The following is a 19,621-nucleotide window of genomic DNA, read 5'->3' as shown; positions in this document are numbered from 1 at the left end:
TCGCTAGATCTGTTCTGAAAATGAATCTTAAAATGCTAAACCTATTGTACTTCGGAGTAGATTTCATACAGCAGCTTCATCACAACGACAAGAAGACAAAATCTTGTGCAATGTCCAGAGTGCACGTATTTGTACATTGGTACATAAAGCGGAAAAAGTCTTGATGGTCTCAAGGAAGCTTGAACGTTGTTTCAATCCCCGGCTTGGTCAAACCAAAGGCTTTAAACTTGGATTTCGCTGTTTCTTTGCACGTGACATATATTTAGTTTTTTTTGTGTCTCGGAGTCATAATAGCGTACCCAAAACGGATAAAAACTAGCACGTTAAAAAAATAGCAAATTGTCGTCCTTTAGAATGCATGAATTATGTGTCACTGGAGATAAAGCAGCCACCAATCAATCAATAACACAACAACACAATTATAATATTCATCTATACTTTTCTTATAAACATTTGAACCCCCAAAATTCCATCTCTATTGTAAATAATAAGCATAAAAAGACATTCATCAAAAAAATTGTAGAGAACTGATTGCATTTCAATAAATAAAACAGTTGAAAATCTTGCACAAACAAATTACAAAGCATCACCTTCTTTACAGGATCATACGATATGTGTTTGAAAATGTGGAAAACAGCCACATCTTAATTATATCCTTGTGTTGTAAGCTGCACTGTGATGGATTATGTGATATTTTGCAGGTCGTATTGACAGAAATGACAATGAATATTGGATTGGTCTGAACGACAGAACACAGAATAGGAAGTATATTTGGATACAATCTGGTGCACAGGTTTTTATATACTTATCCTTTTAATAAGATTGAAAATGATACATCTCATCGTGAACTTTTTTTAATTTTAAAAGTGTTCCAAGCAGAAAATAAATCTCTACTTCCCTTTTACGTTTGCATATTTAGATAAGATCTTTCTATAAAATTCCTGAACAAAGAAACATTAAAAAAAAAAAACATCTATGAAACGAAGGCTAAACGGATAAGAATTCAAATATCGTCACATTTACAGGTACTGTATGCCTTCAATAACGTGTTTCATTTTATTCATTTTTTTAAAGAAAATTTCAGGTGTAATTGGACGTATTAATTTTCATAATATTTCTTCTATTGTCAGCTGTCTACCTTTAACAAATGGTGTAAAAATGAACCGAATGATTTTACGGGAACTGAAAGCTGTGTAGAGTATTTCACCACAAATTTATGTTGGAATGACCGAGGCTGTTCTGCACAACTGAAATACATCTGTCAGAAAAGTCCACGTATGTGAAATTTTTAAATATTGTTGAATTTGTTTAATTCTTGTTATTTTTGAATAGACAACATTTTGTACATTTCCGTATTTTCGCTGTAGAGAAACGGGAAGGTTCTGTTGTTATGATACTTCCTTTTGATTATCACTAATTCAAAGTGCTGTTTAAATGTATTTTTGGAAGATGAAGGTCATTTCTTTTAACCACTTTTGTTCGTTTATTTTTAGGGAATATTCCTCTTGGTCCTCCAGTAACTACAGCTGCAGGTATGACTAACAATAATTTTACTGAAGTATCAATACCAATAAAAACACAAAAGGCTGAACCGGTTGAAATTATTATTTTTTTTGCAATCTGAGCAGAAATCTATTTATTTTAAGTTGTTATCCAATTAATACCGTATACGTGTTGTTTTAGCTCACCTGGTTCCAAAAGCTGATGTGAGCATTAGCCATCTGTTTACGTTTGTTGTGTATTTTCTTTTCCTCCCATATTCCACGATTCCTCCGAATCTAAAATATCAATCATACTCAAGTCTTTTATGAAGAAGTTTTAATTTTCTCCAATTTAAATTGAATGAAAATATGACCACAAATGACAATATACTGATTTTGATTGTTTCATTTCCCCATAAACTACACATGACTGTACATCTGAACTATGCAACCAATATTTTGAAGCTTTATAGGAATGATCATCAGGACACCTTTAACAAAGATTGAACATTTTGTGCTTCCGTTGGATGATTCATGTGCGGCATTGAAAATACAAGGGTAAACCTTCTCAAGTTTCCTAGAAATAATAGAGAGAGACCATCTAAAGAAAATCCGCATTTCGTAGTCACCTGTGACAAATTTGGAGACTACGATGTAAAATTGGAAATTAGATTTTCCTTATACTTATACCCAAAACCAGGTTTGACATTCATATACATACGTTATTTTAGTTTGATTGGGCGAAGAACTGTCTGTAAGTCTCTATTCATTTTGAATTGGGAAAATATTTATTTTTTAGAAATAATAACATGAACCCTTTTTGTACATAATCCACATTTGTACTGATCGGATGGAGATTCATGTGTTGGTGGTTTCTTTTGCTTGTGTGCGTTGGTGGTTTCTTTTGCCTGTGTGCGTTGGTGATGTTTTTTGCCTGTGTACGTTGGTGGTTTCTTTTGCCTGTGTGCTTTGGTGGTAACACTGAAGTGAGATGGATTACATAAACTATATTTTCAATGTTTTTGTGTTCACACTTTGATGTAGAAGTCATTTGTTCGTGGAAGCAGTTTTCAGATTTTAAAGTAAATCATCGAGAGTATGCAACTAAATCAAATATGACGATCTCATTTAGTATGAAACTGTAACTAAGGACATATATAATATGAAATGTATTGTTGTATTTGAAATGTTGCAAACACCATTTAAAGAGATCTACGTTAGAGGTATAGATGGAACCATACTATTAGCAGGGTACTTACAGATGATATTCAAACAGTATACGATTATTAAATAATACTTATTTGTATGGTAAACAAAATTATTGAAGGACGATAATTCTTTTTTATTGATTCTTTTATTTCAACCATACACACTCATATTATTGATACCGAAATGCCATAAAGGTTTTATGGACAATAATTAATGCAAATTTATATAACTATTTAAAAAATCTACTTCGCATAATAAGCACATCTGTAGATCTTAAACTAGCCATCGCGCGTCATATAGACCATCGCACCATCGCAAGATTCGACAAAGACCATCACACTTCAACGTGATCATCGCACTTCAGCGTCCCCATCCGACCTCCGAGTCCTACACATATATATATATATATATGTTTTCTGTTTAGTATTAAATTTATAATTAAGATCCATGTATTACATCAGTGATCCGTTTATTTGGCAATCGCCAATGGCAGTCAGCAAGGTTTAAGAACATTTATTGTTCGACCTGTTAGTCAAATGCGTTTTGTTAAAATATACTTTTTCACTTTTTTGGTCTTTTGGAAAATGTTGTTTGTGCTGTATTTAGACCCCTCTACCAAGAAATTTGTATTGCATGCACACGTATAAAAATTGCGGTTTTTATCCAACGCAATCATAGGTTTGAACGTTGTTTTCAATTTAGACTTGTTTATATATATATATATATATACATAAAAACATAAGATCTGACCATATACATGTACATGTATGTATAGGTTATCAGCTTTTCTACACATATTAGCCAGTAAGCCGCAATGAACCTATTATGGCGAGTGAGCGCAGCTAATGAGCTAAAATGAATCAAATTGTGTCCTCAGTGGGGGATATTTTAAGGGATCTATATGAAGCCGAAAACCTGATCATCTGTTTATCGTTCTATTACTGGCTTTTTCACCTCCCTAACTTGGACTAAGACAGTTTTTACAGACGAAAGGAAGCTTGATAACTACTCCTCACACACATGTATAGATTATCGGCTTTTCTACACGAGTCATGAATATCGTAAAATGTTAGCCAGTGAGCAGGCCCGCAATGAACCTTTTTAGCGAGTGAGCCCAGCTAATGAGCTAAAATGAATCAAATTGTGTACTCAGTCACATTTGGTGATATGTTAAGGTATCTACACAAAGAAAACCTGCTTATATAAATCTCAGTGGCGGATCCACAACTTTTCATAAAAGGGGGGTGGCCGCTGACTGACCTGAGGGTTGCCCACTCCCGTCATGCTTCCTCAGTGGCGGATCCGGGGGAGGGTTCCGAGGGTTGGAACCCCCCTTTTTTTGGACGATCAATGCATTTGAATGGGGACACATAGTTGGAACACACCCCCCACCCACCCTTTGTCCTGAGTTGGGAACCCCCCTTTTATAAAATGGCTGGATCCGCCCCTGCTTCCCTATAAAATCAACCAAATTTTCCCCACCCCCTGGATCCGTCTATGTAACTGTTTATCGTTCTGCGTAATACTGGCTTTTTCACCTCCCTTACTTGGCCCTAGACAGTTGCTTATCTCAATATCTGTTTATCGTTCTGTCACTGGCTTTGTTTAGACTAGAGTCTTTGAACATGTGTACAAACCTGACGTCAAACTCGTGTACTATAAAAGAAGAGACAAATGATTTCACATTAAATCCTGTAACATTACATCTTAAGATAATTATAATCCAAAGTAAATTATATTACGATGTCAATGGACTAAATTCCCGCGCAAATGTCATCACTGGGATAGACCAAAACGAATTTTAGGTTTATGTATCATTCACATTCCGATCAATTTACTCAGTTAAATAAAATATATGTGTTAACTTTTTTTATATTGGTTTTGAATTCAGTTAATCTATCAGAAAAAAAGATTTATTTCTCGCAGATAGCCCTCAATACTATACACCAACTCGACACTGAAGCTAAAAAACCCTAAAACATAATAGTATATGGAATCGTCCAAACGGATTACCTGATATTGATATAGGTGAAATATGTAGATTCAGAATTGTGTACACAGAAATAAGATCAGAAATAAAGCCCTATGTAAGGTGAAAACAATAACACAACTGTATAAAATCATTGTTTATTAAATTTGATTGCATAAGAACCATGAAGTTAAAATTTATAACGATTACGTTTATCCTGTCAACCCCTTTTCTTCATTGCATCAAGGCTTCCGTTGCTTTACATCGAGCTGCAATTAAAACCAATCGGGGAATGTTAGGTTGGGACATACCTCTATTTTTGGAAGCGTGATCTTTACATCGAGGCTTGCGTTGCTTTACACCGAGGCCACAGTAGTTCGACCAATCGGGGAATGTTTATTTGGGGCATGTGACCTATTGAACTGCAGGTTTTATAATATTTTAATCGAAATTGTAGAAAAATGAAATGTTGTTAGTACATACAAAACAGAAAATGATGAATACTTTTAGTAAAAGATAATTTGGATCCGGGTTCTGTGTATTCACATCATTTGTACAACTCTCCTTACTGATGCCATTTTTTGGAATTTCTGTGACCTAAATGGTTCGCGAAAATTAATATTTTATTATATAGTATATTAAATATAATTTATTATCGCAGCGCAAATCAGTGCAAAATGTGGTCCCGGTTGGCAAGAAAGACCTCAATCACAATACTGCTATAGTTTCCAAGGTGATTTACTATCATGGCAAGATGCCAGACAAGTTTGTCAGAAGATGGGTGGTGATCTAGCCAGCGTACATGACAGAGCAGAGCAAGTATATATTCAAAGTATGTAATTAATTAGCTTACATGTTTCCATATTATGCAGAGGCAATCAGTTGGTTTCCTACCAAACTTGTTTGTATGAAAAATCCTAACATTGAAACCGAATAGATTTAAAAAAAATAATCTATTTTGTTTTTTTTCTTTAGATTATTTTTTTCCTGTTACTAGTATAGGAATATAGTTACATTTAGAGTAACTTAAAAAAAAGCCCTAAAGGATGCTTAACATTACAGAAAAAGGCGATTTCCATATTCACAAACTTTTACACAGTCAGGAGCCTGTAATTCAGTGGTTGTCGTTTGTTGCTGTGTAACATATTTGTTTTTCGTTCATTATTTTGTACATAAATTAGGCCGTAAGTTTTCTCGGTTGAATTGTTTCCATTTGTCATTTTGGGGCCTTTTATAGCTGACTATGTGGTATGGGCTTTGCTCATTTTGAAGGCTGTACGGTGACCTATAGTTGTTAATTTCTGTGTCATTTGGTCTCTTGTGGAGAGTTGTCTCATTGGCAATAATACCACATCTTCTTTTTTATATTTACTTGGCTGTTTATCATATGGCGAAGGTCGGTCACCAATTTGGCCATATACTTTGAACTTCGTATTTAGCGCGATTCCTGTTACTGTATATTTAATGTAGTGTTGTTTGTCTGACGTCTATTTTTTGTTTGACCATGATGTTATCTGTCCTTCAGTGACTTCAAATTTCTGAAGATTTTATCTATTTTCCAAGAGATGTGTCATGTAATCAGTTTAATAGTTTTCAAATACTTCGCTTGCAGTCCGTTCTTATATGCTCAAATAGTTATCATGAGTCCTGTAGTCTTTGGCTTAGGTAAATAACAGATAAAAGCACACACTTAAATAGAACGTTAGATCTTAATAGACCACAACAAGGATTTTTACAAAACCTGAATTTTTCGCGTTAGACATAATTTCTTTCAAATTTCCTGATTGTGATAAATCTTGTAAGACTTTTAGAAGCACTTCAACTAACAATGGTCATTACTAAAAGATACTTCATATATCATATCAATTCAAATGCTTTTTACACAAATTTTAGTCGAACGATATCCTGTGAAATTTAAAATCTAACAGTTTCGTCACAAATCGGCATAACATTTAATCATAAAATCAAAGTTTAACTATTGGTCAATAAAAATATTTCAGCAAAAAACTTTAATTTCTGGACGTTTACGGACCCAAATGCAGGGGCTTCAAATATACATTGTAGTTGTGAAAGCTGTTGTCATTTATTATTATGTGAATAGATAAAACTGATTTATTTTTTATTGAAAATAGGAAGACTGAAATGCTGCAATAAAGTTCATGACATTATCAACTGTAATGTATCACAATAATTTATAAATAGAGAATTTTTGTAAAGTGTTTTTGTCCTTCATATTTCGTAAAGCTTGGTAAACATCTGAATTATCCAGTGGAATTTATTTTTAAAGTTTAGTGAACTTAGTTCATGGTGCTTTATCAGCGATTTCATAATTTGCAGCACAATTATCATCATTTTCAATGTGGATGTGGCTCGGAGGCACAGACAGATCAAAAGAAGGAGGATGGTCATGGTCAGATGGGACACCATTTCAGTTCTTGAACTGGGCAGGAGGTAACATTATTATTAAGATCAAAAATGAAATGTAATTGTCAATTGCATCAGGTTCATTAATTAAACAATTGAAGGCACAAGTAAGACAATACCTGGAAATGAATACACTTTACATAAGTCTCGCTATTTCATAAATTAAAAAAAAAAAAAAATAAATAAACATCTATACAAAATGATCGATCCATATCCTTTTGTAAATAGTTGTATATTGCTTACAAAAAGTTTTGTTTTTAAAGATGAGAAATATATACAAATTTAATGACTGTGCATTTTAAATAATTTTGAAAGTGAATAAAAAGTACGCACTGATATTGTGTTATCATCATATATTATACCTCACTCTTAAAACGGGGGCTTCATTGCAATCACCTCGTCCTTCCTTTCGTCCGTCCGTCCAACAAATATTTTCGTCACATTTTTCTCAGAAAGAAATGAACAAAATGACTTCATATTTGGCCAGCTGTTTGACAATGTAACATGTGTGCACTTTTCCGAATCTGTCAGATACATACTTCCTGTTTGCCGATACTTTGCATTTTTCAGTATGTCGAATGAACTAAAAAAAATCGTCACAAATTTCTTCAATGACTACCGTACAGAATGACTTATATTTTGCCAGCAGCTCAAAATTGATGACCTTTTTGGACCTTCTTCTTGTTCTCCAATACTTTGAGTTACAAGAGGGTATATTCTGAACACGACAATGCATGTGTTATTGTTTATGCTATTCTTTTTTTAGGCGAGCCAAATGGTAAACGAAGAGAGAACTGTATACAGATATATACAACTCTAAGAGACCAACAGTGGAATGATGGGAGTTGCAATGGCAGACAAGGTTTTATTTGTAAAAAAAGTTGTAAGTATAGATAATGCTTGTTAAACGGATGCCATCTGAGTGCAAACGTTGTCCTTGTTTACAAAGTGACCTTTTATTATGGATAGTTTCTCTCCATTTGAAAACAAGTTTTGAATAAAACACAATTATGGTAAAAACTAATTTAAGATACTGGCTTATATTATGGTATGCCAGACGCACGTTTCGTTTTCATAAGACCCACCAGAAGTGTCGAATCATTTATGTGATAAACCCTTGAACAGATAACAAAATATACAATTTTGGACCACAATATATCTATTTTAAGATCTCTCAGTCATGTGAAAAACCGTCTTTAATAAAATTACATTTCTTAATAATTATACAGTGTGACATGAAACCTCAATACGCAATAATGTTAAAACAAAGATGATATCAGACGCCCGAAAATTTTCTTTCTAACAATATGAACATAATTGCATATTGTATGATGATTATTTTTATTATATTATTATTAAATGGGTTCAAGTTGCTTTGCCATTATTTCTTTTGTAATTTTATTTTCAACCTCAGTCTTGTTTTTATCGACAAGACTCCGGTTTATTAATTGTCCTAAATTAAAATGAAAGACATGTCTGTGATAATGAACTAAGGTAAGAGAATTTAAGACTGTTCGTCGAAATCTACAATGTCGAACTAGACGAAAAAATTTTCCTCACTAATAATTATCATTTATGTTGTAGATGGAACAATCACTACAATACCACCTCGTGCAACACCACAAGTTCCAGGTATTGAGAACGTTTTTTTTACAAGTGATATTATTTAGTAAAACTGAACAGAATGAGCAAAGCAAACTGGTATTATGATAAACTTTAACATCTCCATCAGACGTTACAAATAAAATGATAAATGAATAAATAAGCGATGTAAAATTAGTTTTACTTCAATATCTCTTTTATTATCACAATGCGTATCAAATGTTTACGAAATACCAGAAATAAAATTAAATATATATTGCTTTTATTGTTGTTAATTATTTTTTATTAGTTCAAAAATGAATTAATAAATTACACATGCATTAATGGCAGGACGGTCCCCAGTGTCGTCTCAATAAATGCGTTGTGATATTTATCGATAATCTTTACATACATGTATGTGATTTAAAAACACTTTAAACCAGATTGAAGGATTCAATGTTTAAAGAAAAATTCAAACTAAAACTGTGAATCAATTAAGATTTGATGAAACGGTATAATAAGAAGACATTTATCTCATGAATAATCAGTCTTCCTATTACTTATTATAAGGCAAATAATTCAATATAACTGCAAATAAGTTGTAGATATACACAATACAAGAACTTGATATAACATTACAAACTTTAGAAAACCTAATATATCATAATAATATGAAAATTTTTTGTTATTTTTTTTTCATCTTGACAATTAATAAAGGATTTCTAACATTGAATTGAAAAGCACAAATCTTTCAGCAAGGTCAAGAAAACCCATTACTTACATATTCTTAATTTGAATATTAGAGTGATCCTTCTTTTTTTCAGCTGGACAGTTTCTTGGGTGTCCTAGTTTCTGGAAGAAACATGGCACATCTTGTTGGTTATTTGCACAAAAGATGATTTCAGCAGATGCTGCCAGAAAAGCTTGTCAGCAATATGGCGGATACCTCGCAACTGTTAACAGTCAAGACGAACAGAACTTTGTTTATGCTAATATACCAAAACGTGTGTTTATCTTATTTTTTTTAAAAGATAAATATTCTGCAACTGTTCACAGATATCCCATATGATACCGATTACTATAAGCATAGACATGTTTGTAGCATTTATTGTTTAAGCATAAATCAGGTCGTTGGTTTTCCTGTTTGAACTGTTTCACTTTTTGTCATGCAGTGGACTTTTTAGGCTTAGGGTATGGGTTTTCGTCGTTGTTAAAGGACTTACAGTGATCTATAGTTGCTTTCATCCACGTCCTTGGGTCTTTGGTGAAAAGTTGTCTCCCTGGAAATCATAATATTACTAATGACAAAGACACGAGTTTCTGGAACAAGTTTCACCAGTTACACTCAAAACTAAACAATGAAAAGCCAAATTGTTTAATCATACAAAAGCATTATAGCCAAAAGATTTAAAAGGAATAGCAAAAAATATGTAAGGTCAACTTTGTCTTAGGAGGCTGCAACCTTATTTTGCCTATAAATCCTCAATAAAACTGACAACATGAAGCAACACGAAACATTTTTCACATTAAAATATGCCATTTTAATTTTTGTATTTATCTGAAAATATGCCATTAAATTTCCAATATCTTAAGTTTAATTTTAACATAAAAATGTGCGGCTGGTGTTTTTAATCAACTGTTTATAAAACATGGGTTTGTGTTTTTACCCTAAACAGTGTTCTTTTTTATCGAATTGCCTTTTTACCCAATGTTAAAAGTGAAATCAAAGAAACAGAATGATTATACTAACAACCAACATACATTGACTGCAACATGGATGGCTGCATTTGTAATTTGTTTTCATATTACAGCAATGAAAGCAGGAACAGGAATATTTAATGGTGGGGCAGTATGGATTGGTCTCAGCGATCGGATAACAGAAAATTATTTTGTATGGGATGACGGTAGGCCTGTTGCATATACGAATTGGGGACCAAATGAACCAAACAACTTCCATAACTACAACGAAGACTGTATCGGAGTTTGGTTACTGGTAATATGGACAAAAAGTCCGACTTTATTGACTGCTTTGATGGTCTCGTGGTATAGCATGCTCGCCTCGAGTGCGGGAGGCCATGGGCTCGACCAAAGTTGTGTTATGGCAAAGTGCAATTTCGGAGAAAGAGCAAAGACTAGTTGGTGCGGTGTCAGAATACTGTCTTGTCTCCGGGTAGGATGACATGTCTTACTGCGACTTTTACCTTGTGAACTGGTGCGTTAAAATCCTGCTGAACGTGTCGGCTTAGTACAAGGCAGTGTTGGTGTTCATATATCATTAATATGTTCTCTTTCTTTTACATATTCACGTGATATTTTCAAGTGGACGTTAAACACCAAATTATCATTATCATCGTCATCGTCATCGTTGTCGTCGTCGTCATCATCCAATTTTATTGGGGAAAAAATAAGGGATAAAATTCTGATTAATACGCATTTGGAATGATTGAATATTTCAATGTAAAAAAAAAGGGAAGGATTTCTTTTGAACCATCTGACATGTTTTAATACGGATGTTGTTAAACGGCGAAAACGTTTCCGCCTTATAGCATCACCTGTCTTAATACTTGTAGTAAAGTGTTCATATTTTAAAGATTTTTTTAACTAAGGTCTTATAGGTAGTAAAAAAGGCAGAGTAAAAGCTTTGTTGCAGAAAAACGTGATATAGTTACATGTACACATTTATTTATCCTTGTTTGGAATTAATTTCAAATGATTTGGTGTAACACAAAATCTTAAAGTATGATCTGGAAGATTCAGATATACGATTTCATTGTGTGCTTAGATTCTTTATATACAAAAGCAAAATTGTTTCAGGACGGTAGCTGGTTTGATATAAATTGCAATACACCACTTCCTGGGTATGTTTGCAGGAAAAGCGCCCAAGTTGTAGCGTCAACAGGAGACGATCCACTTCTGAAAGGTTGCACAAAGCCAGTAAGTTATATATATGAAAAAATTAGAAATCTAATTGTGTTAGTTAAAAAATCAGACCTCAGACATGAATCTTTACTTTTTTCAACCTATAACAGTTTTCATCCACTTTTTTCTATTTTTGACTTTACTAGGCCCTTAAACCGAGCGTATTTAGATTTTCAGAGGTAATTATGTTCTCGTGAGTTTATGTTGTTTTACGAAGTTAAAAACTTCTGTATTGTATGTCTTGCATAGACCAAACAAGCAAGGGAAGCCGACTCTCAAAGTCCGAATTTAGATTCAAAGTGCCTCTTAAATCTGAAGAACATAATGAATTGCTACAGGTTGATTGAACATTACGGAATTTTCAAATCATATCCCCGAAAGTATTGGAAGCCATTAGAGACATGTCATCAAAAATGATTTACAGAAAATATAACAGACTTTTTTGTTTCACTTATGATCACTTTAAGTGACTTATGTAAATTTAGCAAATATACTATTTTGACAATGCAATTCGTTTTGCCTGCATTGTAAATTGACATTTTCATACAGAGACATTTTATTAACATACTTTCATGGATCTGTGTTTCTCAAGTTTTATTATGAATACGAATAATCTATTTATTATGCAAGATTCTACAAACAGAACCTAGCACCTTAAAGTTGAGGAAGATATTATGAGACAAGTAGTCATAAATATTAGGTACATAATGTTTCAGTATAGAGGTATTGGTTATGGAGCATCTTGTTATGCCTTACGTGATGCTTTATCAGGTGCCACACCAGTTAGTTGGCAAGTAGCACAATCAGCATGTCAAACGACATTCGGCGGACAACTGGCTACTGTTAATGACAGGTGAATATTTGAATCAGTGCATTTATACTTTTTTGCCAACATTTCATTACAAAGAGGACATACTTATCAAACAATTACATTAAAATACAAACTTGCAAATGTAAGTGAAAAGTGTTTCAAGAGTTATTATCAAAACTAAACGAGAATAAAATAATTGATTGTATCTTGATGAAGATAATATTCTGATAAGGTTAACAATTGCACAAGTTAAACGTCTTGCAAGTAAATTGATATCGACTTAAAACTCACTTACAACATTAACAGACATTTATTCAAATAAGATTGGTAATGATATATCATACAATTTAATATTTACAGATATGTACAGTCATTTCTGGCTAGTTATATTGATACTAGAAAGGATAACTTCTGGATTGGCCTTTCTGATCAAGTATCTCCAGGAACATATGCATGGATTCAGGGCCAAGCTGACAAGTTTACTTTCTGGAATAGTAATCATACTGGTAAATTATTTCTATGGTTATTGAAAAAGCATCAAACGGACTAAAAGCCCTAAGGTCATTTTCATCATCTAATGATTTCAAAATAAATCAATTAGAACTAATAATATCCATATCATGCCTATAGCTTCTTCCTTCTGTCGATCGCTGAATGTGGTGCATATTTTTTAAATCTGCTCCCCGGCGAAGACACTGCCATGGTCATTATATATTACTTACCTTTCTTAATGTTTTTTGTAAATGACAGTTTTCCATTTATACAGAAGCCGATCGGTATTCATAGCATACCCCTTTCTAATATTATTTTTTTGCTAAAATTAAGTTTGGAAATTCCTGTTAAAAATTCTATTATAACCAATACAAAAATACAGCTATCATATCGGATGTTGTCGATCATCGTCTTTTAGACCGATTGTATATGGATAAGATATAACTAAGAACTGATACTTTCTAGATCCTTCGTTTGCGCATACCAATGTCTTGATGCCACCAATTCTGGCAATATCCTTCATTATAGATCAAAAAGTCTTTAATATGTCGCTGCTTTAATGATCAGTAGGTAGAAATCATCGATTATACCTATACAGCACATGTTATGAACACAAGCTTTCACAACTACAATAAGGTTTTGCAGGATCTCAATAGTCACCACTTCAAGTCAAATCCCTCATGATTGCATCTGTGGAAGTTCCCAAATATATAATCCAGTTGTCCACGTTACACTTCGTGAACTTCGCATTTCCAACCTCACTTTTCTTCGAAATTTGTTAGCTGAAGGACCAATATACCATGAGCCTAAATCCAAAAACCGGAAACATATCTGTCAAATATCAATTAATGGTTCAGCTGCGTTTTATGTCAAACACTTTATTGGCAAAACTTAAAAAGAAGACGTGAATACTGTATCAAATGGGTAAAACTGTATGATCGTTTAAACAAATCAGAATTAAAAAACTTCATGGCACGATGAACACTCGTGCTACTTATACTTTCAAAGACACAAATGATACTAAAACTTGTCCTACCTCAACGACATATATATTGTTGAACCCACAGATCATCATCCAACCAACATTTTTTTTTCACAATAAATACACTGTTTGATGAAAGAATTAAATATTTACAACTCAGTTCGAAACCCAACATACAATCCCTCGGCACTTACTACAAAGTATATAGAAAATCCTGTACAAATAATAGGTCCTTTTTATGTACCTTTTGAATTTTAACCAAAAATGATGAACTTCTTTTATTCTACTAATACGCAAATTACTTTAGTGTTCTTAAAAGCAACTTTATATTGGCTGTATCTGCCAAATGCTACATGAAACCTCTTTCCAAATTATTTCATCTAGTTAATAGGCAATCGAAACGTGCGTCAGAGTTACTGTAAAACTATCTACTTAGGGACGATTTGAATCATATGTGGAAATCCGAAAATGTATTAGGGTATATTAATTCAAAGTTCCTTTTTTAGAGCAATAGCATGACTAAAGTTGACTTCTCTTTCCTTTAGACAAGTATTCCTCATTCTCTTATTGAACAGATTTAATAAAAAAATCGCCCAACTTTGTATTATTAAAAAGAATGGTCAACGCAGATACAGATATCTCTTATGTGTTTGAAGGAACATTTCAAACTTAATAACAATCCAGTTTGATTTAAACACAATTGTTTTGAAACTGACATCATCAAGATGCTTGATTATGTTTTAATGACAACAGATTTTTATGTTTATAGGAAATGTTTTTCAACAGCTTTCCTATGGAAACGAAGTCTGTTCCTTTTCTTGTTGACTTGTTTCTTTATAATGAGTCGAACGTTTTACAAGTGCTTTTCAGGAAAATTGAAAAGAAGCTGGCATAAGTCTGAATCTTCACGTTCCTCTATATACCGATAGATGATGACCTCTCAACTAATAGTACAAACGTTGATGACTATATTAAATGCATCTATCCCATTGAACTTGCAACACCTGATTCAATAAGGTCTCCTTCCTATCTTGATCCCATAAAAAAGTTGACAATTGAGTTCCTTTAATTTGAAAACAAACCTTTACGACAAAAGAGATACTTTAAATTTTCCATTTATGAAATTTCGATTTCTATGTAGCATTGTTCTAGCAACACCGGGAGTATGTATCTTCCAGAAGATACCGGGCCCTCGTGCTTACGTTCTGTGATATTAGACTGATGCATTCAAAAAAGCTATTATACCAAATTGTCTAGTTGAAGAATCTCTGTTCGACAATTTAACAGACGCCATCATGATTTAGTCTGCCGTTATGGAGTATCTCTGTCAAAGATGACCACGGATATTTCACGTAACCACGATCCCGCCTAACTTTCCTCAATTTTGAAATAAATAAGACGAAGGATGCGTATAGAAAAGCCGGAACTGCTTACCATTACGAAGTACCTGAATCACCCATAATGTTAACATAAAATTGTTAATGTTTCTTTTGCTTTAGTTTTCCGTGTTATCTTTTGTACTTTTCTTTCGTATAATGTCTGTGTTGTTTCTGCCGGAAACCAATTTGTTTACCTGTGTCTTATTATACCTGTTTTCAATTGAAACTTGATAATGCCATTCGGTGAAATATAGGTTTAGTTAAAAAACATTCACTTATATGCTATTATATGATGCATAATCATCCGATATTCCACAGTTATATATCTAGACAAGATTAATACGAGAGTGACACCAATGCCGCAGACGCCGTTGATCCTTCCGGAGCACATGCGTTCACCCTGTTTTTGGTCAGGTTCTTGTTGTTCTTTACTTTTCTATGTACTATTTTTTAAACCGTTTTTTGTCTTTTCATTTTTCTCTTTTTGCCATAGTGCTGTCTATTTCAATTTGACTTGTAAATTTTTATTGCCCACTTAGTATCGTCGCCCTCTTTTATGAATGTTTAATGATATGCTTTTAAAGCAGAATAATTAATTCAAAACGAATAATTACTAGCCAATAGGTAAGTAAAAGGTAAACAATGAATCATTAATTTACATGTAATTTATATGAAAGTTTAGGTTAAAATTTATATAGGTAATGAACGAAACACTTGTGTTGTCATGAGAACCATGCATCCGATTGGTTTGTGGGACAACAAGCAATGTACTGAAAGTCACAATTACATTTGTGAGACACCAAGAACAGGTTTCACACCTGCGCCAACTACAGCACCTAGAATTCTTCCTTGCCCACCAGATTGGAAATCTTTTTCAACATTTTGTTACAAGGTAAATAAAACAAACATATTAAATACACAAAGTTCTTCTTTAGAATTAATTGCACTTGTGATAAATGACATTAAATTAACTAAATTTCATGTGACCGAAGCGCTTTTCATAATTTACCTTCATTAAGAACTCAAAAATTTGAAAACCAAGGATGCTAATTAAGCAAATAGTGACTGTTGGATCTTAACTTGGTTCAAATAATAAATAAAATTGTGAGAAAATTTTCAAATGATTTCTAGTTAAATTGAACATTTTTATCAAGTTTTAGATACCCAGCTGCCTTAACATATAGAAATATAACATTTAGATTATATTTCAAAAGTCCATATGAACAAATATATAATTTGAACAAATGTTGTTGTGATTTTTATCAGTACAATAGTGTTTATTTTGCCATTTGTCGTTTGAAGCCAAGTGGATAGCTTGATTATAAAAAAATCCCTAATTCTCCTTAACTTAGACAATATGACCATAGATCATAATATATATCCATGTCAGTCAACAATATTGATCTTCCACAAAAGAAAGGGGGCCAATCTGGAGTCTATCTTAAGATATTGGCAAATTTATTTTATTTGAACTTAATAAAAACAGTTTTAGGAATGTTGGACAATAATAGGAAATGAGACATGTGATGCTATACAAAAGCAAGAAAAACTTATGAACTGAAAGTAGGAGTAAATTCAATAAGACAACAACCGAACGACACAAAACCAAGAGAAATCTATCTAGATATTTCTACATTGTAAAAATGGGTTATGATCTTTCTTTGACCTTAATCCGTATATTTAATTGAATTTACGGACTCTCGGACATTTTAGTATACTTCTTTAAAATAGAAATTAGAAACTTCACAATACATAATGTCATGCCCAAAACTGATACCATAGCTGTTAGTTTTTTTGTACTATATTTTCAGCGGTATCGGCAGAGAATGACTTGGCTTCAAGGTCGTGACTATTGTAATGGTTTGGGAGGGGACCTTGTTAGTATACAGAGTCAACCAGAGTCAGATTTTATAAAGACAAATTATATTTCGTAAGTAAAAAAAATACTTTAATGTGTGAATGTTCTTTTTATGTCTCAAAGTAGGAAGGAAAATAAAATAGAAAATACCTATACACCTGTACTGAGTCATTGGTAAATTACATTTCAGTATGTTTTTTTAATTGATGTATGCTTTGGTTTGAAGATATATTAAACCTTCTATCCCAGTAGTTTCGTTGTAGTGAAAAATGATCATTTGAGTAATAAGGACAATTAAATTTTTAAGATTTTGGACAGATATATATTGCAGATATGTACACGCATACAAATCAGGAGAAACTGAATAACAAATTACTGAAATTAGGCATGCATTTATATTTCAAAATGAAATAAAACAAATACAGAATATGTGATATTTTGGTCAATTTTGATAACCTATAACAGAGACATTCTGCTTTTATATGTTACAGAATAGATATAATGAGGATCACCAGCAAATATTTAGCATTGCAATTACATTAAATATTGCCAACACGAAATAAAATTAATAGCTGAATGTAAACGATAGACTGACAACACCATTGACAAAGGAAAAACGCGAATAGACAAACCGACAAACAACAATGTACAGATCTTGTAAATGCTTTATTAAAACAAAACTGCTTCTTCAATGTGACTTTCAATATCAATCATATTCAAAACCCAATTTTCACAACTATCAATCATCATTTTTCTTTTAACTGTATCTAGTTTGTGATTCCAGATGAATTTAAAACATTTGTTTTCTGAAATTTCGCTTTTTTCGAAGATAACAATTTGTCAATTTTTCTCTTTTTATTTTCAATTTCTCACATTCTTCCTATCATGTTCAAAATACATTCCTAAAGATTTAACAGGATTATTGGTCAAACCAATAGTTGCTTTTTTGTCTAAACTGTTTTTTTTTAGTTTCCCGATCCATATCCGTTCTGTTTTTATTTTTTTATATAATTATTGACAATCAATCCCGAACAAGGTCCACATATTAGTATTTAAATTTCATCCAATGTTAGTTGGATATAATTTAATCAATAAAAAATAAAGTTATATAATCATCTTATTGACATATCTAGATACAGTGTGTTTTTTCCATCAACAGATATGACAGACACGTAGAACAGCTAAAGGACACACTAGCAAAATCCCTGTTGAATTTTTAAACGTTTCTAAAATCTATCCATCATTGTTAACACATGTTTGAATATCATTGTAATCTTAGAGCTAATTTCCTAATGCTTATAGTTTACAGGTTTGGTTGGCTTGCTTGCTTTGTATAAATGTTTGCTCAATCATTGTAATTAAGACATCTACAATCAGTAGATATGCGGGGCTTCAGCTTGTATTCATTATACTTAAATGTTATTGGATGTTATACTTGAGGTTAAGAGCAAACATTCATACAAACAAAGAAAGCAAGCCAACCAAACCTTTAAACTACAAGCATTAGGAAATTAGCTCTAACCGAATTTATGAACGATTCATTGAATCCAACGTGATATAAATTATCTAACATAAAGTTTCATTTACGAGAGTAAATACTTTGTTTTAGCCCTTTCTACATTATAATCGTCTGCCTAATTTATAATATCTTGTATTAATCTTAGATTGAACAACACATCCGTTTTGTTATGTGTTCAGATTAAATTTATCAGCTCGGGTAGAACTTAAAGAATATTTATGTTTCTTTGATTATGGCACTATACTTTAATTTCATACTCTTATATTTGTATTTTAGAGCGTCAGTACACAAATTGGCCATACATGAAACATTTTCTTTACCTCAGAACTTAGTATATACATTAGTTTTTTAAGTAACAAAAAAAAACGAATCCCAAAAAGCTATAAGAATAATACCTTGCGAAAATAAAGAAAAAACATTATCTTTATCTTTCACGCTCCTGAATTCTCTTAGGAAAATGTTATAGCAAAATTACTTAATAAGTCGGAGGCTTGAATAATTTTTAAGATACATATTTTCGCTGATCTCATTCTTAAAAGAAATAACTTGTACTCGTCAAGAATCCATCAAGGAAGACACAAAAAAAACAAAACTGGTATAATCTAGCAACATGTTCATGCGCCTGTCCAAAACGATGAAACTAACAGTAAATCACTATTGTATTTTGTTCTCCGTGATTTGTCAGAATAAGGTTTTTATTGCAGAACTTTTATAGTCTCGTTTTGACTTATTAACAACTATAAATGCTCAGTTTGAGTCAGACCTTGCCATAATGTACAGACACCTATTAATAATTGTTAAAACTGTACGTTTTCCTCCAAATGTCGTTGGATTATTTCTATTGTTGGGTTGCTGTCTCGTTGACATATACCACTCTCCTTTCATTCATATCATCGGAGAAACACTGACCAAAGTAGATTTCTTTTAAAGATTGTGACTCAATCAACCCTCCAAAGATTTTTTGACAAAGATTTAATTGTACGAAAACAGAGATTGC

At 32.5% G+C, this 19,621-nt stretch overlaps 1 protein-coding gene across 1 annotated transcript in view; it reads left to right on the top strand.

Moving 5' to 3' along the window:
* Positions 1–19,621, top strand: part of LOC127727755 (macrophage mannose receptor 1-like) — a 66,268-nt gene that overhangs the window by 13,379 nt on the left and 33,268 nt on the right. The window contains exons 10-23 of the mRNA XM_052234871.1: positions 702–793; positions 1,131–1,275; positions 1,494–1,532; positions 5,321–5,491; positions 6,997–7,110; positions 7,850–7,966; positions 8,668–8,715; positions 9,489–9,668; positions 10,476–10,657; positions 11,479–11,598; positions 12,300–12,436; positions 12,755–12,900; positions 15,946–16,139; positions 17,059–17,177. Of these exons, the coding sequence (XP_052090831.1) occupies positions 702–793; positions 1,131–1,275; positions 1,494–1,532; positions 5,321–5,491; positions 6,997–7,110; positions 7,850–7,966; positions 8,668–8,715; positions 9,489–9,668; positions 10,476–10,657; positions 11,479–11,598; positions 12,300–12,436; positions 12,755–12,900; positions 15,946–16,139; positions 17,059–17,177 (1,804 nt within the window). The remainder of the gene's footprint in view (positions 1–701; positions 794–1,130; positions 1,276–1,493; positions 1,533–5,320; positions 5,492–6,996; positions 7,111–7,849; positions 7,967–8,667; positions 8,716–9,488; positions 9,669–10,475; positions 10,658–11,478; positions 11,599–12,299; positions 12,437–12,754; positions 12,901–15,945; positions 16,140–17,058; positions 17,178–19,621) is intronic.

Source organism: Mytilus californianus, unplaced genomic scaffold (genome assembly GCF_021869535.1).
Source record: "Mytilus californianus isolate M0D057914Y unplaced genomic scaffold, xbMytCali1.0.p SCAF_2, whole genome shotgun sequence".
NCBI lineage: Eukaryota > Metazoa > Mollusca > Bivalvia > Mytilida > Mytilidae > Mytilus > Mytilus californianus.
The sequence above is the reverse complement of the archived record's forward strand: the minus strand, read 5'-3'. Positions and strand labels throughout refer to the sequence as shown.